General features: G+C 41.0%; 3 protein-coding genes across 4 annotated transcripts; 2 read left to right on the forward strand and 1 right to left on the reverse strand.

The window, feature by feature from the left end:
• Window positions 1-355: 355 nt before the first annotated feature.
• On the reverse strand, window positions 356-3,818 carry LOC120573992 (pentraxin-4). Of its 2 annotated transcripts, XM_039823948.1 has the most exons (5): window positions 3,560-3,818; window positions 3,033-3,211; window positions 1,286-2,388; window positions 647-1,185; window positions 482-585 (listed from the first exon to the last, which is right to left on the reverse strand). In XM_039823948.1, exons 1-5 carry the CDS (start codon window positions 3,683-3,685, stop codon window positions 538-540), a joined length of 1,995 nt encoding a protein of 664 aa, XP_039679882.1. In that variant the 5' UTR covers window positions 3,686-3,818; the 3' UTR covers window positions 482-537. The 2 variants fall into 2 exon arrangements, with proteins under 2 accessions (XP_039679881.1, XP_039679882.1); XM_039823947.1 differs by having other exon boundaries at window positions 356-1,185.
• Window positions 3,819-4,908: 1,090 nt separating this feature from the next.
• slc2a6 (solute carrier family 2 member 6) lies at window positions 4,909-10,754 on the forward strand. The gene is made up of 8 exons (XM_039826308.1): window positions 4,909-5,374; window positions 6,371-6,642; window positions 7,953-8,049; window positions 8,168-8,267; window positions 8,451-8,644; window positions 8,794-8,969; window positions 9,194-9,486; window positions 9,810-10,754. The coding sequence occupies exons 1-8, from the start codon at window positions 5,321-5,323 to the stop codon at window positions 10,136-10,138; spliced, it is 1,515 nt and encodes a 504-aa protein (XP_039682242.1). The 5' UTR covers window positions 4,909-5,320; the 3' UTR covers window positions 10,139-10,754.
• A 6,485-nt stretch (window positions 10,755-17,239) lies between these two features.
• Window positions 17,240-23,714, forward strand: si:ch211-157c3.4 (uncharacterized protein LOC561592 homolog). The gene is made up of 5 exons (XM_039824309.1): window positions 17,240-17,340; window positions 21,206-21,255; window positions 21,417-21,512; window positions 21,680-21,881; window positions 22,823-23,714. The coding sequence occupies exons 1-5, from the start codon at window positions 17,255-17,257 to the stop codon at window positions 22,938-22,940; spliced, it is 552 nt and encodes a 183-aa protein (XP_039680243.1). The 5' UTR covers window positions 17,240-17,254; the 3' UTR covers window positions 22,941-23,714.
• Window positions 23,715-23,849: the final 135 nt, after the last annotated feature.

Raw genomic sequence — 23,849 nt, forward strand, 5'->3', positions numbered from 1 at the left:
GGACCCCCTGTTGAAGATCTCTGGATTACACAGATGAGTGACAGATACAAAATGAATTACCATTAAATCCACCATTTGAAGAGTTTCATTCCAAATAATGTATCCACTATTGGAGAAAGTGTGATACCCACCCTACAAAATTATTTTTGGAATTAAAGTGGAGCGTTATATCACATTTACAAGCACACTTGTATTACTTTATCCTTAGCAGTGTTTAACGACAGACTGGTGGATCAAACTCAGGGTATTATTGCATAGCTGATCAGTTTAAATGGTAGAAGTTTGGGTAAATCTATCTTTTAGTCCAGTAAGAATATACTGCTGTGTGTATGCAAATATGAAGAAATTAAATCTATCAAAGAAAAAAGGATTTATTTTGCCTTTTAAGAGGCAGGCAAGCAAGAGATAATGAACATTCCCTGGAAAAAATGATGTTTTGGAATGAAACCTTTCATTTGAATCCTCTGCTGTAACTTTATCACACACAGTACTCTAAACATTCACATGCCACCTGCTGCACCTCCCCATGTACCTCCTTTATGTCCTCCATGCCAAGCACCACCCCTCTGGGCACACCTCTTCCTTCTGCCACCCCTTCCACCTCTGAAGGACTTAGCACCCGGCTCCACACCCTGAACCCTGCCACCTGCCCAGCAAAACCCTCTGCAGGGTCAAACCCCCCACCAACAGTGTCCTGCTCCTGCCCCAGCACCACTGATCCACCTCCAGGAATCTCCCAGCCCTTCCTGAAGTTGGAGCCTGAGGAGGTGAGGCGGTGGTCACTGTAGTGCCAGAAATGACCCTGGATGGAGGACCAGAGGACGCAGACATGGTGCCAGCGAGCATCCAGGAGCGGCGACGCAGGGAGACGACGATATATAGGGTCTCCAATGACAAAGTCCAGGGAGGAGGAGGAGGAGGAGGAAGAGGAGGCGTATGAGGCTTGGGAGGATGAGGAAGAAGAAGAGAAGGATGCAGACGATGCAGAGGAGTTGCGTCCGTAAAGAACTAACTGGTTGTCGTTGTCGTCTGTGGCATAAGAGAGCAGTGTGCCGACATGTGAGGCCTCTACACGGAGCCACAAACACACAGACAGTTCAGGAAGATCCGGCAGAGTCCGGAAGAAGGTGACATAGTTCTCTGCTGAGGCCGAGGGGAAGAACAGCATGGAGTCCACGTTACAGACTGCAGACCGAGGGAGAGAGAAAATATATTCAGTCTAATAAACTCTGGTGCTAACATGTAAAATACATCAAGTATTGTAAGGGTACTAACTATTACTTACTGGTTGCATCCTTTTTGGGAACTGGTCGTGCAGGGATCTTGTGCCTTATAGGAAGCTGAAGGAAGTTGTGGATTACTGAAGACTCTACCTTTGTGTCACTTTCTTCCTCCTCTGCTCCACCCCACCCGCTCACCCTGGGCTGATAAGACTCAGACTGGGGCTGAGGGAGATCATCTGAAGCCTGGGGCTGTGGAGCCCCCTGACCGGTCCTGCTCTGTCTGTCTTTGGTGGGTTCAGGGTGCGTTGAAGCATGAGGCAGGGGCTGGGGCCAAGAGGGATGACTGGGGTTGTGTACCCGGGGGTGTCTCTGACGATATAACTGAGGCTCGGATCGTTGCTGAACCTGGGGCTGGATCTGGGCATAAGGATAAGGCACAGTCTGGCGATGCTTAAGCTGCTCCTGCTGGATCGGGTAAGGCTTTGTCTGGGCCTGCACCTGGATCTGTGACTGGGGATGATAAGGGTCAGGCTGAGGTAGGTAATCTGTGGGCTGGGGTTTAGGATACTGGACTTGTGTCTGTGGATAAGATTCTGGTTTAGGTCTTGGCTTTGAATGTTTAGGCTGGTTTGGTGTTGCCTGGTATTGTTTGGGCTGTGGATGGTTTCTGTTCTGAGCTGCGGACTGTGGATGAATATCAGTCTGGGAGTTGCCAATACCTTCTGATCTGGGTTGGGTATCCAGAATCCTTTCAGGCCTCCCTCTTCTATGTGCCTGGCTTCTCCCGCGTGGTTCATAGTATTCCTGAGGTGTTATGTGGGGGTCGAGGGGGTCTCCCACCCTCCACAACCGTCTGGTTTTCCCTTCTCCATTCTGCTGCAGGACCTCACCCAGCCGGCCCTCCAGCCGAGTCACACGCAGTGCCTGGTTTTTCAGGGATTCCTGCAACCCTTTCAGCCCAATGAGCAGCTCGTCACGCTGGGTCTGCAGGGCAGCCAGCCTTTCCTCTTGGCTCTGGAGCTCCAGGGTGAGGTTGGAGAAATCGTGGCCAGGATCAGGCATCTGTTTCTGGGCGTGGCGGCGGTTTTCCCTCAGGTTCCTCTCCATCGAAGCCAGACGACCCTCCATTCGTTTACTTTTCTTATCGAGCTTCCTACTCCACTCTCTGGGATAATAATCAACATAAGATCACTTTTTTTATTTATTTTTTTACATTTCTGTATTATCATTGTTGAAAATGCATCACGTACAATCAGACCTGGTCCAACATTTGATAATTTTATAATTTAGTCTCACTTGAAGGGCTAGATGGGTGAAGTTTGTAAATTGTAAAGATGATGTGATACATTACAGATATGGACTTTTTTTAAATACATGCTAATTTATTTTCATAATGGTCATTCACTTACAGTAGTTTTCTGTATTTCGGTATATACAGTATGATAATTAGTGTATATATCTAAGATATATAGTAATATATTTTATATTATATGAAATGCATCAATAACTGATCAATTCTGAAGTCTACTGCAAATGTAATATTTTATATATTCCACAATTCTTTGCAAATGCAGTTTTATATGTAGGCCATGTTACATGTTATATCTTCAAATCTGGAAAATACTGTATGTTTTGGTTGCATTATATATATATATATATATATATATATATATATTATCCAACTCCTCTCCAATCTGCTCTCTACTCTCTACTTACCATGACTTGTAGAATACAACCAGTAGGGATTTGTCTAAGATGTATTAGCCCACAGATAAAATAACAGTCAACCATTTGTACCCGAGCTCTAACCTGAGACCCCCTATCTCCTGCGTTGTGCTTTGCTTGAGGTGTTCGAGGTCCTGTGACATGTGTTGCCAGTGGTCACTCAGGGCCTGAACGCGGCTCTCCAGCCCCCCCGAGGAGTTTCTGTTCTGGTTCTGGGCCAACATGTTCAAACGGGCCTGGGTCAGCGCCTGGAACTGCTGGAACTAACAAAGAAGAAATGTGTTTTCACAAATCTTTCTGCAGCTGTTTGGTAATTGATTTGAAGTCCAATACCAGCAGCTGCAGGGAGCCACATTTTTGTTATGAATGAATCAGTTATATTTAAGCTCATCAAGGTTGATTCAGCACTAACTTGTTTAGACACTCCTTCAATAACTTTGAATAATTAACAGCAATCCTGGATGTTTTTTACATTTCCATTATTTTAATGAAAGTTACTACTGTTTATGAACACACAAACACACACACACACACACACACACACCACCACAACACACACACACACAAACACACACACACACACACACACACACTGTTCGATCCGAACTAACCTGTTCATTGAGTCGTCGTAGTTTCTGGGACACAGGATCAAACCCCTGCAACTTAACGGGCTGAATTTGCAGCAGAAGCATATGGACCACGATCATGGGCCATTGTCCGGGCCGGAGGCTGTCCATGGTGCAATGGAGCTGGGATAGATGCAGCTGGGAGCCTGGGTCCCTGTCTGGATGTCTGGAGGTAAAGGAATAAATTCAAGAGAGAAATACATAGCTGAAAAGGGCTGGTCTTGATACACACTGTATACACACAATGAACACATATGCACACACACACACACACACACACACACACACACATACAATACACAAAAGCACACCCACAAGCTGGGACAAGAACACACTTTCCATTTTCCACAAAATCATTGGGGACCTCAGAGGAAATGCAGATGGATATAACAGGTACACAGCTTCTCTCTGGGTCTCTCTCACTCTCCCACACAAATGAAAACAAAGAAAAGTGAACTTTTCAAAACAGTCTACCAACTGATCCCTGACGTCCAGTGTTGTATGTCTAAAATGTAGAGCAATGAATCGCTACCAGTTTCATTGATGTTAAATTGCTGAGAGTGATGTTGCCATGGGTTTTCTCCACTACAACACCACTTTGAATTTGTTTAACTGGATCTTCTATTGATAAAGTTCAAAGCAGTCATTCAAATTATTACTGTTCTGTATCAATCCGCACAAGTAGAAAAAGTGTATATTTTCATTTGTGTGTTCATGTTAGTGTACTCGCATGTCGTGCTAATACAGCAGTAGGTTACAGTAAATCTCATGATGCGTGGGCTGATAAGCAGCTTGTACTTTCCTCTTCCCCCTGATTCAACTGGCAGGGGGATCTGGCTCCTTTCTTCCTCTTCTGCTTTTTCTTTGACTGGCCCAATCTAGGAATTGTGCTGTTTATCCCTCCCTTCTGCTTTCTGCTCATGACCAAATTGCAACACTTTGGCTTCATTTACACTGGGCTTTAAAAGAAAATCACTATTGACTTCAACACTCTGGCCATTGTAAGTTGATGCACTTGCAAATAGTTTGACATGTGTTCATTCCATAAATGTGTAATCGTTAACAAGTTTTAATCAGGGTAAAAGGCCACACTCACTAACTGGGACTTACATGCTCCAATCAAAGTCATTCTGAGCAGATTAAAAAGTCAATATTCAATAAATGATCTTTTCAACAGTGTATTGCCTATTCAAATGTTCAATAATTTACACCACACATTCCAGTTCTGTTTCCAGTAGGTTTTTTTTGGGGGTGGGGGGGCTCGAAGGGGTCTGGCCCGGGGCGTCATTCAACGTGGAACCGCCACTGGCTAAGTCACTTATGAAAATCCAATGTAGACACAGTTTTAATTTTCACTTTCGTTTTGACTACATATGTGGCTAGCCTCTGTCATTTTCATTCGGTCAGTCTGGAAAACCCTGGACCACATGAAAGTTTGAAAAGTGTAGATGTTGGTGTTTTAAACAAAAGAGTAATTTATATTCAACCGGCTTGCTTTCATTTTTCTAACCTAGCCTATAGAGAAGGGTCGCCTTTGTTGGATGCTTCATTGGAATAGGATGGGCTTCCATATGTTTTCGTCTGGCAGTGTTTTGTAGAGGACAGGGTTTCTTTTGCTATTAATAATATTTTATTCCTATGAGGGTGACAAACAGATCCTGAAACCTATTAGATTATACATATCAGAGAGCTCTGATAAAGGCTCCTTTGTGTCATCGGACCGCTGTGCAGCGTCCTGCTGCAAACATGGATGAAGAGACTTCTCTGCTCAACAGAAGACCAACGTCATCTGAATCCAGGGTTGGAAACATTTCATTTATTTTTAAATGGCTCTTTAAATTTCATCAACAGCACACAGCTTTCAGATCGACTGATTGATTTATTGATTGATTGATTTAACAATGTTGTGGAGTGAGTGATGCAGGGATTAAAGTTCTCCGTCGCTACGACGGATTTCCGATACAGATTGGGTCTGTATGACTTTTTCTTTTTGTAAGGCAACTACAAACATTAGGTCCGTTGAATGAATGTGAATTTTGTGATGTTTAATGTTTACAGCTAGTGCTTTTGAGAACTTCCTGTGTCAGTGACAGTTCAAGATGCGTCAGCCATGAGTAGGACCTATGCTGTAGCCTACACGCTTGTCTCATTAGCCTGTTTGCTTAAAAAACACACATCTGGTCTGTAGGACTAAAGAACAGTCTAAAAGTTTTTGGATTATATAGTGACACAATCGAGACAGCTGATAAAGTAGGCCAATCTGTTGAACTTTTTGGGGTATGATCGATTGTGAGCTCTATGTGCGAGATTTACAGATTAAGGGCCTTATCTTGCACTCAGCGCAATTGCCTTTGTACACCGACGCATGTATCATTCCTATTTTGCACCCGACGCACAGAGACGCACGTCGGTAAATTAAGGAATGTATTTGCGCTGCAGGGGGCGGTTCAGCGAAAAAAAAGAGGAGGCGTGTTCCGGCGCAAACGTTCTCTGGTGCTATTTTGCAGGTTCAGAAAACAATTCCGCCACTGACCAGGAAAAACCTGGTTTAAAGTCAGTAGCGCCTTATTCAGATGCTATTTTAGGGGCGCATGCTTGGCTGTAATATAGCGTGCGCACAACGCACACACGTGTTGACTATTATACATTTAAAGTGCAATTGTGACCCAAACTTCCCTTTTTAACTTTAACTGAACACATTAACACTTTAATCATCATATAATATTGTAGCTTATAGTATCTTTGTATGCGGCTTATGCTCTGAGTTTAACTTCCGTCCACGTCCTTCCACCCCAGGTCAGTAACTCCAAACTGTTCCTGGCCGTCTTCTCGGCCGTCCTGGGGAACTTCAGCTTCGGTTACTCCCTGGTCTACTCATCCCCGGTCTTGCCGAAGCTCAAGAGCCCCGATGCAGACCCTCGGCTCAGGATGGACACGGAGCAGGCTGCCTGGTTCGGCTCCATCTACACACTGGGTGCCGCGGCCGGAGGATTGGGGGCCATGCTGCTCAACGACCTGATTGGACGGAAGCTGAGCATCATGATGTCAGCAGTGCCGTCAACTATTGGGTTTGTCTCAGTCACAACACACAGCCATCAAACTGTGTTGGAATGCAACTAAGATTAATTTGAGTACTGTACTCGATCCCAATTTCTACTCCACTACATTGCAGAGGGAAATATGGCACTTCTTTCTCTCCTACATCTATACTTTCTATACTAACTAGTAAATGAAAAGCTCTGCTCACCCACAGGTGTTTTGAACTACTCTGACTGATTAGACTTCTATTCAGGTGGAGCTATTTTTTGGAATCATGTCATCATTACTCTGTGAAGTAATAAGAATGATAACAGGATGGGGTGTCTCACCCCAACAGGTACAGAACAACAAAACCGAGAGATGTCAATCAAGTGAAGTACTTGATACACTCCACACAGTCCTGAGAAGAGGTCAAATTAGACAACATAAGTGAAAACACCTGTGTGGATGGAATATAGGTATACATTTACATAAAAATAAATGATCACTTTCTAAAATATTATGGATTATTATTATTAAATATAAATTATATAAATCATTTTGTGACTTCGCGTGAAAAATCGGACCCGGGCAAAGGCATTAAATAAACTATATGAAAATAGCGTTCTTTTCACTGTTAGTCTCTCTATGTCATGTATGATCATCAGATGAAAAATGAAACCGTGTCAGAAACATCTAAAAGTTACATATAGTCACATTAAAGTACATTTTTCTGATAATACTTACTTTTACTTGAGTAATATTTTGAATGCAGGACTTTTACTTGTAACAGAGTATTTTACGCCATAGTATTGCTACTTTTACTTAGGTAAAGCATCTGACTACTTCTTCCACCATTGCTGATAGGTAGGCCTAGCTGATATGATGTACTAGGGACACATAGCTTAACTTTTCAAATGGTGTATTCTATTATATCTAATGAAACATTATATAATACATTCTACAACATAATCCATATTATTCTACCAATGTTTGTAGACAACAATATGATCTGAAAATCTGAATATTAATCTGAGCCTTTAAATGTAAATTCTGGGGCATGGTTTTTAGTTAAATGTACATTCTTGTCTGTAAAACTACATTTTATTTCCCTGTTTGTCATGCTTTATATTTATGGCTATCGTGATGTAAGAAAATCCAAAGAAACTGCATACTGTGTGTCCAAAACAGAAACTGGAGACTATTGGCACCTTTTGCATAACTTCACTGTACACTCTCCTTTCTGGTTAGACTAATTTCCATAGATGCTGTTATAGATAGATGTATCATGGTGTCTGTGTATGAGTCTGCATGTACTGTTTGTTTTAAAAACTCCCGTCTGTATATGTGTGTGTTTTAGATACATGCTGATGGGAGGGGCTGTTGACTTGTGGATGCTCCATGTGGGCCGTTTCCTCACAGGCGTTGCCGGGGGGATGACCGCAGCATCTATTCCTGTAGGTCACCATGATGAGAGAAACTTTGTTTTAACCTATGCAACTTTTCTGAACTTTTTCTGAATGAATACTGTGTTTATGTAACTGTACGTGTGTCCTTTGTGTGTCTATGTCACAGGTATACATCTCAGAGATCTCGCACAAAGGAGTGAGAGGAGCTATGGGCTCCTGCCCTCAGATCACTGCTGTGTTTGGGGCCCTGGCGCTCTACGCCATGGGTAGGAACATACCAATACTGCTGCATGAATGCTAATTTACTACATCTTTTTTATACATTTAGCTGAAACTCTAATCCAAAGCAGCTTACAGTTCCTGAAAGAGTAGAGGCACGAGTCTACTTCCTGCTTTTACTCTCTCTCGCTCGTACTATCGTACTCTGAATATCACATTTTGATGTGCAGGTCTGGTGGTACCGTGGCGGTGGCTGGCAGTGGCGGGGGAGGTGCCAGCTGTGCTGATGGTTGTGCTGCTGGCGTTCATGCCCAGCTCCCCCAGGAGGCTCCTCGCTCTGGGCAGAGAGCAGCAGGCTGAGAAGGCCCTCCGCTGGCTAAGGGGAAAACACTACAACACAAACATTGAGCTCAATGCCATACAGGTAAAAGGCACCCTGTTTAAATGTGGTAACATCATACTCACACGTTGACTTCCGTGGTATACATGCTTGAGGCAAAGATCTATTCTATTTGAGTTTTTTTAAATAAATGCACACATACAGCATGTGTTTTTCTGTGTCTCCCAATGCAGCACAGCATCAAAATGCAGGGTAAAGTCACATGGTCGCAGCTGGCCACACCTGTCTACTACCGGCCAATCATCATCTCAGTGATGATGCGTTTCCTGCAGCAAATGACGGGCATCACGCCCATCCTGGTCTACCTGGAGCCCATCTTTTCCCAAAGCAAAGTTTCCCTGGAGCCCAGGTTGGATATCTATTCTATTCTATTTATTTATATCTATGTATTATTTATTTTACCTCTTTTGTTGGTATTCTACTCCTTTTTATCTCTCGGTTTTATTTTCATTTCTCCAGTAAATGTTGCTTTTTGCATTGCTTGTGTAACATGTGCTTTATAAATAAAGAATTACAGAAACAGATACTGTACAGAACCATTTGACTGACCTCTCCTTGTTCTGTGTCTGTCAGGTACGATGCTGCCATTGTAGGTGCGGTCCGCCTATTTTCTGTTGCCGTGGCAGCCAGTTTAATGGACAAGGCGGGACGCAAAGCCCTGCTGTACACGTCGAGCCTGCTGATGTTCCTGTCCTGTCTGACTCTGACAATAATCTCCCACACCACACCTTGCCCTCCATGCCCCGCCCCTCCTAATCACACCATGAGTTGGGACTCCCAAAATGCCATGGGAAACACTTTGGATGCCAGCCACCAAACTGCAGGAGGCCTCATTACTCTCATCAGCACCATGGTGTTTATATTTGGTGAGTGTTGCAAGCAACTCGTTTTGTTGAAAAAAACATGCTTTTCATGGTCATAAAACATTTTGTTTTTGGTTATTCAGTTAAATTGGTTTCAATTATGTTATCAGGCCTTACGTGGTGCTACTTAGATTAAAACATTATAGCCCTAACCTGTCCAAAATCAGAACTAAACACAATTGAGCAGAGTCTGATAAACCTCTCAAAACATAGCACGGTGTGACTGTGCCCTAACAATGACTGTATGTGCTTTTGTTGTACTGTGACATCATCTGCTTTAATGCTTTAGTGTTTTCTTTGTATTCACATTATTGGTTATCTCCTAGGATACGCCATGGGATGGGGCCCAATCACATGGTTGCTGATGTCAGAGGTGTTGCCGCTGGCTGCCAGGGGCGTTGCTTCGGGGCTGTGTGTGACTGTCAGCTGGTTGACAGCATTCATGCTCACGCACGCCTTCACACACCTGGTGGACAGATACGGCCTGTACGTGCCCTACCTGTGTTTTACGGTGGTGTGTGTGCTATGTCTGCTGTTCAACGCAGTGTGCATCCCAGAGACTCGCGGCCGCTCACTGGAAGAAATAGAGAACTATTTTAGGACAGGACGTACGTTCACCATCAACAGGAGTAATTCCACTTCACAGTCAAGCTGAAGCCTGAAGATCCCTTCAATCAGAAATTAGTTATTCCCAAGATGTACCTGTAAAACAGGGCTACTGCAAATTGATGCATTTTATTAATATGTAACGATCAATATTAGGGATCTAAGAAGAGAGAGTGTATGTTGTACAGGATGTGAAGCCCTCTGAGAAACCATTAGGTCAAGAAGCAGATCACTGTTTACACATCTAAGTAAAAACCTGTTACAGTTGAGAGTGACAATCCTTAAGATTTCAGTCCCGGTTGATTCTAGATGAGTGAAAACAATAGAATTGTGATGAGAGTTTAGCAGGCTGGAGGATAGAAATAGAATGAATCTCATTTTATTGGGTCTTGTAGTTGACACATGAGCTTGAAGTTTTCAGAATTGTGTCCATAGTTAATTTTTTTATGTGTCTATAATGGAGAAAAGCTGTAATACAGGATTTTCTCCTGAAGATGTCAATCCAGACACACAGTTCGTAATACTGCAAGTATATAAATATTGCAATACTTTCATCAGACACTGTGGTTTTGCTACTTTTACTTAAAGGTCCCATGGCATGAAAATTTCACTTTGAGGTTTTTTAACATTAATATGATTTCCCCTAGCTGCCCCAGTGGCTAGAAATGGCGATAAGTGTAAACCGAGCCCTGGGTATCCTGCTCTGCCTTTGAGAAAATGAAAGCTCAGATGGGCCGATCTGGAATCTTCCCTATATGACATCATAAGGGGAAAGGTTACCTCCCCATTCTCTGCTTTGCCCGCCCAGAGAATTTGGCCCACCCATGAGAAAGAGAGAGACATCATGGCTTACAAACGAGCGAAGCATGGCAGTTGGCCAAAGCCACACCCCCACCCTCCACCTTGCCCCCCCTCTCTCCTCCTCAAAAGCATTTAAAGCTACAGACACGGAAATGGCACATCCTAAGGAAAGCTCATTGTGGGACTGGCTCTAGTGGCTGTAATTATGCACCAAGGCTGAATTTCGGGAAAGAGACTTCAGATACAGTATTAGGGGACCACTAAGGCCTTTATAAAAGAGACTTCAGATATAGTATTAGGGGACCACTGAGGCCTGTCATAGGACCTTTAAGTAAAAGATCAAGTAAAAGTACTTCTTCCACCAACTGACAGGTAATGTATCATATATTATTATATTTAACCACTGATGTACACACAATGAACACATGGGAAACATGGCAACACTAATGAAACATAACAGAGATTAACTGATACTGACAAACACCTCTAAAAACAAAGCCTCCCTTCTTCTCTGGTATGCAACCATGGAATTTACACCATAATACACTCTGACATGTCTGAAAGCAATATGCACTGAACACTATGTGCAACCATGTATCAACAGAAGACGATTGTCCATCAGTTACCTGTTCAGCTCTTCTGATCAGTTAAAAAACAATATGTATAATTACTGTAGATACTTAAAGTAAAATGTTACATTTGCTGACAGTTGTTGTTGCCTTGTCAGCTTAGCTGTCCATCACATTGTTTAAAGAGCATAAGAGATTGACAGGAGCTAAACATTACAGGAACTACATACATTGTCAATGATGTGTTTCATATATTTGGGAGACTAAATCTGAAAGCTAACATTGCTCAAGGTGCTGTATTTGTATTAAAATGTCCAAATTTGTCTCTCTGTCAGATGGGATCCAGTGAACACAAAATGATTTGTTCTGATGTGATCATTTTATATATGTTATATTCATTGACAGCAGACTTCAAAACATCAGCTACAAAATCGGAATATATGTACTGTAAAGCAAATAAATAATACTATATCCTTAAATGTTCATTAATCCTTTGAACAAACAGGTTACCAGCTTGCAGCAAAGAAACTGTCATCATCTTCTCTGGGTCTAGAAATGAGGACAGGAAGTTATGTTGCCGGCACACGCTGGTGGCTCAGCAGGCCAGGTCACATGCCACAGTGCAGTGTCATAGGTTTAAATCTGACTCACAGCCAGTGATGTACGTCACTGCCTCCCCATCTTCCTAGTTTTCAAGTAAAACCATAGGACTCACTTCTATGTTGTTAAATCACTGCTGTGAATTACTGTATGGATAGACTATGGACATTGAATTTGCACAGATATTTCTGTCACGTATTATGTGTACACAATTATATATATATATATACACAATTATATCTATATACTGTATATACATACATATTGTGTACAATTAATGTATAATTAAATTCTTTATTTACAGTAAAAGCGACAACGCACATTAGTCCAACATGTTAATGTGCCAGATTTAGCCATGCAGGCTAATTTTCTTCTGCAGTCCCTAGCAGGTTAATGAATACATTTCTGAAGGTGTTTGTCTAAGAAATGTATAATACAGTGTGTGTGTGTGTGTGTGTGTGTGTGTGTGTGTGTGTGTGTGTGTGTGTGTGTGTGTGTGTGTGTGTGTGTGTGTGTGTGTGTGTGCGCGTGTGTATGTGTCTGTGTTTGTTTGTGTGTCAAACAGATGTTGCCGCTTACACAACAATCACTTCCAGGTCCACTTCCTCTAATTTAAACTGCGTAGATATGTAAAATTACCAAACTGGTTCATTTCTAAATTTAAATTAAAATTACGTTTAAAGATATACGGTTGACCAGCCAACCTAATGTTAGTCAAAGTGTTGAGATATGAAAGCATCAAACATGCATTTTAGATGATTGAAATGAGATTATGTCCAGTTGTTCCTGTCCAGTTGTTCCTCTTCCCTGTTTACTCAGCGCCGTGGGACGCAGGAGTTTTCTACCCGGATGTTGTTGTGAATAAAAATTGACATTGAGTCTATAGCTGCTTAACTGACATTGTTACATCCACCATGTTGTCAGCTCTGTGTCCAGCCAAATATTGACTTTTATTTCCTTCCTAAATGTCCTTATTGGAGCATTATCTAGAGGTACTCTTTTATCATAATTGCTTAAGTAGATGTTAGTTTTTCTATGATCAGTTACCTGCTAACTAAGCTAGTAGCTACAGTATATTAGTGCTCTAGAGCTAAAGTGTTGGTACCATAACTTTAAGTAGCTAACTTAAATCATAGGGATATCTGTTGTGTAATTTACTTTTTTGACTTTTACTCTTGTCTATGTTTACTAGATTAGACATAGACTAATAAAAGAAACCTTTTATGAGACATTACATTGTTTTTTGGCACTCTGTTGAGCTTATCAGATAACCATTAATCACCTTGTTAGACAGGACACATTCCTGGAAAAATTATTATAAGAATACCACAGGTGATCGTCATGAACACAGACACATTACCTACCACTAAAAGATACATGTTGCATTGGTATGCATCTCTTAATGCTGGTTTAGTTGAGGTGTTTGTGACACACTAACATAAAATATGAATCAATTTTGTAGCCTACTAAATCATATTTGCCCTTTTTTGTGAAACTGCACACCAGTTCCCAGCATAACCATGACAAAAAGTGTTACTAAAATATCTGTGACTTTCTTAGACAGATTTAAAATTAGAGTTTATCTGATTCACATAGAACTGCGAGCAATAATTACTTCATTGATGTACGTGACACGTAACACATGTATCCATTTAAACAAAACGGGAGTCGAATATTTTAAAAGACAGACAAAGCAGGTTAACACATATGTAGATAAAAGAAAAAAAGACAGATAAGCGTAGGGGTAGAAAGCGAGGCAGCAAAGAAGCAGGTAGATTAAGACAGTGGATAAACAGACACTGTTGCACAGCTTTTAACTATAGACCTGCTGAGTCAGAGGCTATTTTAATATTTCTAACTACCTCCTCTTTCCTGATGGGTTGAACATTAAGTCTGCATGCTTTCAAAGATATCTTATACAATATATTACATAGGGTTATTATGTGTGTGAACCTCACGTGCCAACTGATGCCTGACTGTTGATGTGAGGGCCCCGTGTGGTGATGTGTCATGGGAAACATCTGGGTATGACACCATGACAGGATTGGAGGCCATGAGAACTAATATTCTCCAGGACACTGATCCCTGTCCTGATTAGTTGTGTGGCACATAGTATATTTTTGGGGTATTTAACACTTAATTTTGTATATTTGCAAAAATAACAAATACCGCTTACTAATTTAACAAAGCAAAATAATAAAATAAAAATCCTAAGGAAAGCTCATTGTGGGACTGGCTCTAGTGGCTGTAATTCTGCACCAAGGCTGAATTTTGGGAAAGAGACTTCAGATACAGTATTAGGGGACCACTAAGGTCTATATAAAAGAGACTTCAGATACAGTATTAGGGGACCACTAAGGTCTATATAAAAGAGACTCAGATACAGTATTAGGGGACCACTAAGGTCTATATAAAAGCATCCAAAGAGCATCATGTCATGGGACCTTTAAAATGTTTTTTGATCCTCACTAAAAATGTAACTCTCTATATACTTCCACATTCAGTTCAAATTCAGTTTAAAGAGACACACATGCAGTTGTTAAGAAAGAGCAATTGAATCATTTTTTCAATTCAATTATTCAAGTTAAGCAATTCAAATTCAAGTATGAATGAGTCAAATTCAGTTTCTAGTTACACATATTTCGGCCCATAGGTATTGACCTAATATTATGCAGATGATACTCAACTATATCTCTTAAAGGTGCTCTAAGCGATGTGACGCGTTTTTTCAGCTAGTACATTTTTTGTCACATACAGCAAACATCTCCTCACTATCCGCTAGCTGCCTGTCCCCTGAACACACTGTAAAAAAACGCAGTCTCTGAAGACAGCCCAGGCTCCACAAATGCCAACAAAAACAAACCGTGCCAACCTGCCCCACGAACCATAACAACCAGTGTTCCAGCCAAAAACCGACAAGAAGGAGCTGGTTGAGCCATCACTGCAGCAGCGTTAGCACGTAGGCTACTTCCACAATGAGTATTCATGACCCCCCCTTCGATTTGGATTGGATATTGCACTAGTCCATATGTGTGTAGGGTAGGGCTGCACAATTAATTGCAATTTTATCGAAATCGCAATTAATTGTGCAGCCCTAACGTACACACATACACACACCTCAGTCTTTTTAGCGTCTCTTTTTACGGAATGTTTTACTGGAATGTTGTTCATCAGGCTCATCGAAACACACACTTACAAAGACACACACACACACACTACCACCTCACCCAGTTGTCATCATGAGCAGAGGCAACACCCCACACTCTCACACACACCTCACTACTGTAGCTCCTCCACCTGAGGTGTGTTGGTACGAAGGAAAAATTGGGAAAGAAGATATAGTTATAGGATCTTTATTACAGAAAAAAACAATAAAAAACCCTCATGCAAGGGTGTCACTTTGTGTTGAAAAGTGGTGGGGACATTTTTGTTTCTAATAGGGGGATTAGTATGAGGTCAGAGTACATTAATTACTACGGGTCGGGAAAAACATAACAGTTCATCAAAGGGCAATACAAAATTGGAAAAAACGCCTACTTGACATTAAACACACAACAGCTCAGTCAACAAGAGCGCAGATTTTAGTCAGGAATTTATCTGTGTTAAACACATTTCTTGCATTCTGGTGAATTTTTATTCTAAAAAGGCACCTGTTCACGTCAATTATAATAATTCAGCACGATTTCTGCTCATGTTCAAAACTTTCTGCACATTTAAAACATATTCTATGTATCTGTGTTTTCTGGGTTCTATTTTTCAGAACATTATTTAACATACTGGCTTTCAAAGGGGGCAAAGGGACAATTTCAAAGAAGTGGTGGGGACATGTCCCCAGCGTAAATGATACCTATCCCCTTATTGTTTAGTCGTGCAGCATTAGTTTGTAATAATAAAAGGTCAGTAGGGTTGATGCAGTCTGCCTTTAGAAATGGGCTGTGTTCGAAAGCCGTTGATTCAAATCTATACACATGATGGAAATCAATATTTATAACAATTATTTTTCAGCCTCCCTCAACATACCAAGCCTGAACATACATTGTAAGGTGTGCTTAGGCAGGCCACTCAACCCTCAGCAGTACTGTGATCCAGTGACCAACAGTAGAAAAATGTGGTTCAACTAGACTGCTCCCAGCTGACTGAAAAAAATTGCAAACCTTTCCAGACATCTTTTGAGCTGAAATTCAATTATGATAACAAAAGGACACTCAGGCAGGTTTGTATATAATAAAACAACTACGTGTGCCATATTCAGAAGGCAAAATGCAACCAAAAGGCACAATTTGGAATTAATCATTGCACTGTGTGCAATTTGGATAGCCAAACCCTGCATCATTCACCACCTCCTTGTAGCCTTTTGTCAAACAATGTCAAGGGACTGGCTGGATTTGTACATACTGTAGGTCCTTTGTGTGGCAATGTTCGTGATTTACTTCCATAGTGTGTTTACCGTAATAAACAAAAGCACGGTAATAAACAAAAATTTGAAAAGAGCAATATTCAATTATCATTCGAAGCATCATGCAAGCCTTTAAGGAATAGTTTGATATTTTGGGAAATACACCTACTCGCTTTTTGGCAGAGAGACCGATGAGACGAGTGATACGACTCTCATATCTGTTTGGCATAAGGGTACAGGCAGCAGTTGATAGCATAACAAAGACTGGAAACAAGCTCAGCAATTATCACATTATATCTAATTTAATTTGTACATAAAACACTTTTTCAGATTCTTACAGGTTGAAAATTGCATATTATTCTCTTTCTACATCTTGTACAATCATGCAATTGTTCTTCTCTTCCATGCTGACAAACACATTAAATTCGTGACATCTTTGTGGGGAATTTGTTAAAATTGAAGAGAATGTTGTAAACATTCACGTAAACTTATGTCACTCAAACATTGTCGACGGCCTTCCGGTCAGATTTCAGACTCAAATAGTCTGCAGGAATACGAAGCACCAGGAGGGAAACTGGTGATTCTCTCACAGGAGAGTGACACACACACACATACACACTCCCTTAATAATCTGCATGAAACAAAGAACAAGTTAAAAAAGAAAACCAGTACAGCCTTTGAAAGTAAATAAACACCTAAATCACTGAGTGACTCATTCCAGCTGCATATTCAGCCTTTGTCTGTAAGGCTGTGGGCGTGTCTAGGGAGAGGCTTGTAGAAGTACAGATGAGACAGGTGGATGTCACAGTTACAGTCTGTCTGGACTCTACATCAGCAACATCTTACACACACATCCCTGCATACAGACTGCGACAGCCCGCCAAGGTAAGACTGTCAGAGATTAATATGGGATGTACTGAAAAGAGGATTTGATACTAAAGATTCAGATTTTGTACTTCTTAAGTTTGAAGTCAATCAACAATGCGTTAAATGCTTTCGCAGTAAAGGATTGGTGGTTATTAAAAAGTTGAGATAGAGGAAGGCAAAGTCTCAAGGATAGAATATTGATCTTTAAATCTCACATTAAATAACTGTTAATGAAGCTTATATTGTGGGCTGAAAGGTGTGTTTGGCTGATTTGGGGTCAGACTGAAAATCAGAGGGGAAAAAAACATTAATTTGAACTCTTGAGCTCTGAATGAAGAAGCTGTTTTTCTCAACAGCTGTCTTATTGACTTTCTCTGAAGTGATGAGTTAATGATTGGGTAATTTTCCACTTCTGAATGACACCCTCTTTTGTCAACTGGTCATTAACATGCATCATGAGAGTCAGGTTTGACCAGCTTAGATGCCACATGAGCGAGTACGTACCTGTGACTCAGATGTGTTTCAGGGTGGTAACATTAAATAACCAACCTGCTTGGCATCTGGATGAACGAGTTTCATCGAACACAATATGGGTGATCAGCTCTCTAGGAAACTACCAGCTGATATGATAATATAGTAAGACCAGGTTAATAAACACGATTTATAAAATAAAACAAAAAACAGAGATATCTCTTTTTGCAAAGGAACCCACCAAACTGTAGGGCTGGGTATCGTTTAATACATTTTTGATGCCAGGTCCAATACCAGTACCCTTAAAGTGATACGATACAAATATTTTATATCTCAACAGCCAACTCTGTGAAATACACATTAAACTTCACCACACCACAGACTATAGGGGTTGCATCTGTTGCAGTAGAGGGATGTTGAATCAAATCGAACACTTGCAGGGATTGGCTGCGAGCAAAATGCGTATTGTATTTTTTTTCTAAATCTGGGTACAGAAAGGATCCAATCCAGGTATGGTTCGAATGGAGAAGTTTCGATACAACTTGTTACTGGGTTATTTCGGTCGATACCATAAAGGTGTCGAGTACCGATACCCAGCCCAACCAAACTGGCTCATTAACTGGGCCAGTTTTTCTCGATCGGTCACAGTCTGTTCTTCCTCCATTAATCCACTCCCAGACACCTGACCTCGGTGAAGAAACCAGAGAAAGCACACACCATGGGAGCTGAGGCCATGTGCCTCTTACAGAGGATGTATTGTTTGATCAGCAGCCTCTAACCTTCCCCCTTTGGGCTTTTAAAGTATCTCTGCAATGTGGCAGATGAATCTTAAGGAAGCCACACTCCAACAATGCCTCCAACAGCAGCCTTATGTCTGGCTGATGACCGAAACGGAAACAGCAGAGAAACGATTTGAGTATTGGGCCTACTTTTTCAATTAAGCTCTTTTCTGATCATCTATTTGTTTCATGGTGATAGACAAAATCCAAACACTGTTGTGAATGGATTTGGTTGTTTTTTTTACATTCCTACTTTTTATCAAGGATCCTGACTGCACCATGAGATAGAAAACATGTCAAACTATCATAGAAGAACAGAACACTGATGCAGCTGGAAACAACTGTTTCCTTGACCGAAGTGAACGCAACACGCCCAAACTTTCCAATAAATGTAGCACCAGCTGCTTAAAGCATAGTGGGATACACAGCCAACATGTGAATAAACAACTCAGCCAGTTATCTGAGACCAGTGCTTCAGCCCTGTCAATCAGCTTTTACTGTAGCTCTTTATCAAAATAGACACATAGATTGCTTCAGATAATCAGGCTGGAAGGAATGAACCGTAAAATGTTAAAGAGAGAAACAAGTTAACTCTTTTCAAGTGATGTATTTCCCTAATTCTGATGTTCCAGTCATCACTTTTGAAATGAAACTTGTCAACATAATGTCGTTGATGATGAGCTTGCTCAACAGATTTCAGATAGATTAGTGCGAGGCAGCAGTGACACACCCTTTGGTATGGGACAAACGGAGAAGCATGCAGCTCGGTCGCATTCCTGCACCAACATATGGGTGTGTGTCTGTGTGTCTGTGTGTGTGTTCTTTGTAGGCTACATTTAGGGACACATTTCAGACTAAACACCAATTAATTGGGGATAAGTTGTCCAATTAAGGGCAAAGGCTATGTCACAAATTGGGGAAAAGCTGACATTTGGGTCAGCGGTTAAGGTTACATGACAGTCAAGCAAGTGTGTGTTTGTGTGGGGAAAATAAATGCTTAGTCGTGCTAGAGTGTGTTTTGTGTTTATATGGAAAGAGATAGAGGAAGGAAAAAGGGAGACAAAACAAGAAGAGTAGAGAGGTAGAGTTGTGTGCATCTTTTTTCCGGTTCGTCCCGTATGGGAAGTTTAAACTCTTCCGTTAATATGATAGAAGTTTATATATCATATATATAAGGCAATCTATCTTACTTACTCAAATATACACAGGGCTAACAGTCATGAAATAGCTGTATGAATCTCCAGTTATACAAATAAGTGTTTCTCTCCAATTAGTACAAATTGAAGTGCAAGCGATGTGTTACTTTCAAGTTCTAATTACATTAATAATAATAATAATAATAATAATAATATTAATAATAAAAAATTAAAAAAAACATTTAGTTCTCTCCTAACACATTTGTTCCACACTCTATTGTAGCGTAATTATGAAGTTATAAGAAGGCAGTGTTTGGTAATTTGTGGGTCGGATTGGTCTCACGTGACACGAATACTAATTATGTTTTAATCAGGTCATACAGAGAGATTTTACTCATCAGAGTCCTGAGCTGTAGAGTAATAACTAATTACTGTAGATCATCTGGGCTGACAGGACTTTTAATTATAGACAGACATTCAACCCTTAATTCGACTCCATTTCTATTTATTATTGTTTTGACCAAGGAGTTAGCATTTTCATGAATCGTTGGGTTTAATTATGAACAATAAGTCTTTTTTTTGTAAGAGTCAGTCTTGAAATTTTTTATATTTTATATCAAATGAAACGTTTTTGATAGAACTTATGTTTGGCAATTTTTTAGCAATAGCCATTCGGTGTAGCCTATACACCTTGGTTTTTATTGTCAGTGGCGGAGTCGGCCATTCCGCGCGCCCAAGGATTCCCGGGAAACGATGCAGCATGAACAGAAACCGCATGAAGGGCGTGGATCTGTTTTCCCTCCAATGTTTTGTTTGATACAGCATGCTGTTGGGTCTTCTCATATCATTTTAAGAAGCATTTAATGCAGTTTTATAAGTAATACTACAGGCATATTACCAAAAAGAGGATGACAATTCTAACACTCATGAGCAGGATAGTAAAATGAGAAAGAAATCAGAGGGGATTTAGATGTCGAGGTATAAGGACTTTTCAGATAAATCACCATCTAAATACAACAAATAAAAAAACATACATCCCTGATTCCTCTCAGCCGTCTTCATAACATAAAAAAAAAGGGTGCCACAACTGAAACATGTCAGCCATCACACCCAAGACAGAGTCCCGCCCAGGCGTTTTACTTTAGGAATACTGACAAGAAACAGCCATACAATGCATGACAATACCTTGTGCTAACAACTAATCCATCACCTTGGACTCAATATGCGTCAGTCAGAGATGACAGGCATTTTCATCAGAGAGCCTGACAGATGTTTTTAGTCAGGCTGTGGCTCCATCAGGTGGCAGTAAGCAGCACCACATTTTGTCTCATGAGGGGGAGAGGGGATGGGAAAGTACTAAGAAAGATCCTAGGTCTGTTTCATATGGTATTTTGTATTCATTATTCATTGATAATAAGGAGGAGCAGCATTTGTAACAATCTTTCTGTCTGTTCTCTCTCTCTCTCTCTCTCTCTCTCTCTCTCTCTCTCTCTGCAGCACAATGAGTTCGTCTGGAAAAAAAGAACCTCCTCCCTACATCATACCAGGTAAACCTGAACACACCATGCTCGTTCCAATTATACATCCATGGCTAACACACCTCATCATCATCATCATCATCATCATCATCATCAGATTGTCTCATTAACTCTTGTTTCTGGCTCTCCTCCTCTGGTATTTCTCTTTCTTTTCTTTTCTTCTTGTCCAGTCGATGGTCAGGGTCAGAAGGATGTGACAGTTTACCACGTCCACACTCCATTCAACCCTCCGTCCAATTCAGACAGCGCCGCTAATTCCACGCCAGGTAAACTCACACCTGATGTAACCCTTCCTAGAAACGCACGTCAAAAACCTTTCCTACAATTTACTCTATTACATAGTCAATTAACTTCCCCTCTCGTCTTCTCATCCTCCCTTTCTTGCAACCCTCCTTCCTCTTGTTTTCCCCTCCTCTTCTGACCTCTATATCAGTGTACACCAGCGGAGGAGGCGGCGCTGGCTCAGGTCTCCCATCTGGAGATGGCAAAACTAGGTTTGTGAGCTACGACGGAGCGCTGGGGCATTCTGCCGGCATGACCACCTGCACCTCCTGCCAGCAGCAGGTCATGACCAACGTCACCTACAAGGCCGGGACGTACGCTTGGCTGATGTGCTTACTCTTCATCTGCTGCGGGTGAGTGTGCGCTTCAGGGTGCTCGTCGGACTTTTGGCATGAGCACACTAACCTGTTTTGGGGGGGGGGGGGTGTTGGGCCCCTGCAGATCACCTTACACAACATACATCTCTTTTGCCTCCAAGTTTCCATAAGGTTCAGTGCACAAAGAAGACTTATGCAGGACCTTCCAGTTGGAAATGTACTTTAATGGGGTAAAATCCCTAACAAAGTTTCAATAATCAAACACAGTAACTCTTTGGGTTTTCGAGGCCTCTGCTTTGAAATCAGCTCGGATGGTTTTAATGTAATGTGAACGTGTCCCTCACCTTCACCAAAAGTTCTCAAAGTGTGCAAGATGACATTGTCCATGTTGTCTAAACAGTCAAAAATATACACATCTTACATACAATAAGAGTGTATGTACCAAGTGGAAACTAAAACTAGGCAAACATTTGTAGAGTGGTATATTAGACCTTGTTGCCACTTTAAATCTAAAGTATTTTAGATTTCCCTGTCCTCATATGAAGTGAATATGACAAGGAGACTGAGTACAGTTACAAAATCTCAGTGCAGTGGATAAATGTGGTGGTTTATCAAAAAAAAAGGTCCAAAAATAAAACTGGCTTTATCATAGTAAGTTAAAGATTTTACTCCTTGTGAAGTTTATTTTCTTCAAATTGAGGGTCTAGGATAGAGGGTTGTATCATTACAAAGAGCTGAGACAAAGTTGTAATAAGGACTGTTTGAAAATCATGATTAGTAAGGTGGGGGTCCGAAAAGGGGGAGGATATTTATGTCTTTTTGATTTTGACAGCAGATCTCTTGCACAAATTAAAATCTCATGCAGGATTTACATTAGTAAACAACAGATGATCAAAACTACAAATGCATAATGGTCAAAACAAATTCTTGCTACAGCTACATGACACTAACTGTGTGTGTGTGTGTGTATTTTGCAGGTTAGTCCTTTGCTGCTGTCTGATTCCTTTCTTCCTGAAAAGCTTCAAGGATGCGTACCACACGTGCCCCCGCTGCAACAGAGTGCTCTACGTTGACAAGAAGAAATGCTGTAAATGACGAACATGAGGGCGGAAATGGACCCATAAAAATATAATATAACATCTTGTTAACTTTCTCTTATTAGTTGCATCATTGTTAAGAAGCAAACTGACAGAGAAAGGTCACAGTTATAATGTAGTTTATTTTTATGGATGAGCCATTGCATTTGCACAAAAACATCATATTATCAGCAATAAACTGGGAGTAATTGTGTTGTCAGAGCTTAAAGGCACAATATGTAATGTTTTAACAATGTATAGACTAATACAAAAGTTATCCATCAGAAACACTGCCCTCTGCCTGTATTTCCTTTTTTTCTTTTTCTTTTGATCAATCAGGGTGTTTTGGGGGTGTAACCCCCAGCCAATAACAATGCAGAGCTTATGCAGCCCTCTCATTCCCAACCGCCACTTCGCCCGTCAGCGTCTCATATCTAGAGGCCCCCAGGAAGGGCCCCTGGCTTTGAAGCAAATTGAACATAGTGGCCAAACAGTGAAAGTACATCTCCCTGCCCGTCACGTGATGCCCTCTGGCCAAAAAAGACTTTTTCCCACAGACCTCAATGTCGAACGAGGCGTCTCATTACATGTTCTGCCTTTAAATATCATGTGCACACTTATTTTTAAAGCTCTGGCAAGTTAAATCAAGCACTTCCCATGCACTTTTTGGGAGCAGTTTTATTTTTGTCCCATTCCAGCAGAAAAATAAATCTTTTTCTATCATCCTTTTGAGAAACTTCTGCATACAGTATGTTGTTAAAATAAAGGCTTGTAAATAAACTCTATCAAATACTTTATGTTTCAAGGGATTGCTCATTTGAAATTTGAACAAACACAAGGGACACACTAGAAGTTGCGTGGGATCCATTATAACCATAGACAGTCTATGATTATAACGCAGGACACGCACACATGCAGGCAGGCATGC

Source organism: Perca fluviatilis, chromosome 15, assembly GCF_010015445.1.
Source record: "Perca fluviatilis chromosome 15, GENO_Pfluv_1.0, whole genome shotgun sequence".
In the NCBI taxonomy this organism is placed as follows: Eukaryota; Metazoa; Chordata; class Actinopteri; order Perciformes; family Percidae; genus Perca; species Perca fluviatilis.

Bases quoted from the DNA above. Each gene is read 5' to 3' on its own strand.
- si:ch211-157c3.4 (XM_039824309.1), top strand. From the start codon at position 17,255: ATGTCACAGTTACAGTCTGTCTGGACTCTACATCAGCAACATCTTACA. The intron at 21,256-21,416 runs GTAAACCTGAAC...CTTCTTGTCCAG, and splicing joins TCCTCCCTACATCATACCAG to TCGATGGTCAGGGTCAGAAG. The intron at 21,882-22,822 runs GTGAGTGTGCGC...TGTATTTTGCAG, and splicing joins TTACTCTTCATCTGCTGCGG to GTTAGTCCTTTGCTGCTGTC.
- slc2a6 (XM_039826308.1), top strand. From the start codon at position 5,321: ATGGATGAAGAGACTTCTCTGCTCAACAGAAGACCAACGTCATCTGAA. The intron at 8,645-8,793 runs GTAAAAGGCACC...CTCCCAATGCAG, and splicing joins TTGAGCTCAATGCCATACAG to CACAGCATCAAAATGCAGGG. The intron at 9,487-9,809 runs GTGAGTGTTGCA...GTTATCTCCTAG, and splicing joins CACCATGGTGTTTATATTTG to GATACGCCATGGGATGGGGC.
- LOC120573992 (XM_039823947.1), bottom strand. From the start codon at position 3,685: ATGGACAGCCTCCGGCCCGGACAATGGCCCATGATCGTGGTCCATATG. The intron at 3,212-3,559 runs GTTAGTTCGGAT...CTTCTTTGTTAG, and splicing joins TACGACGACTCAATGAACAG to TTCCAGCAGTTCCAGGCGCT. The intron at 2,389-3,032 runs GTTAGAGCTCGG...TTATTATCCCAG, and splicing joins CAGGAGATAGGGGGTCTCAG to AGAGTGGAGTAGGAAGCTCG.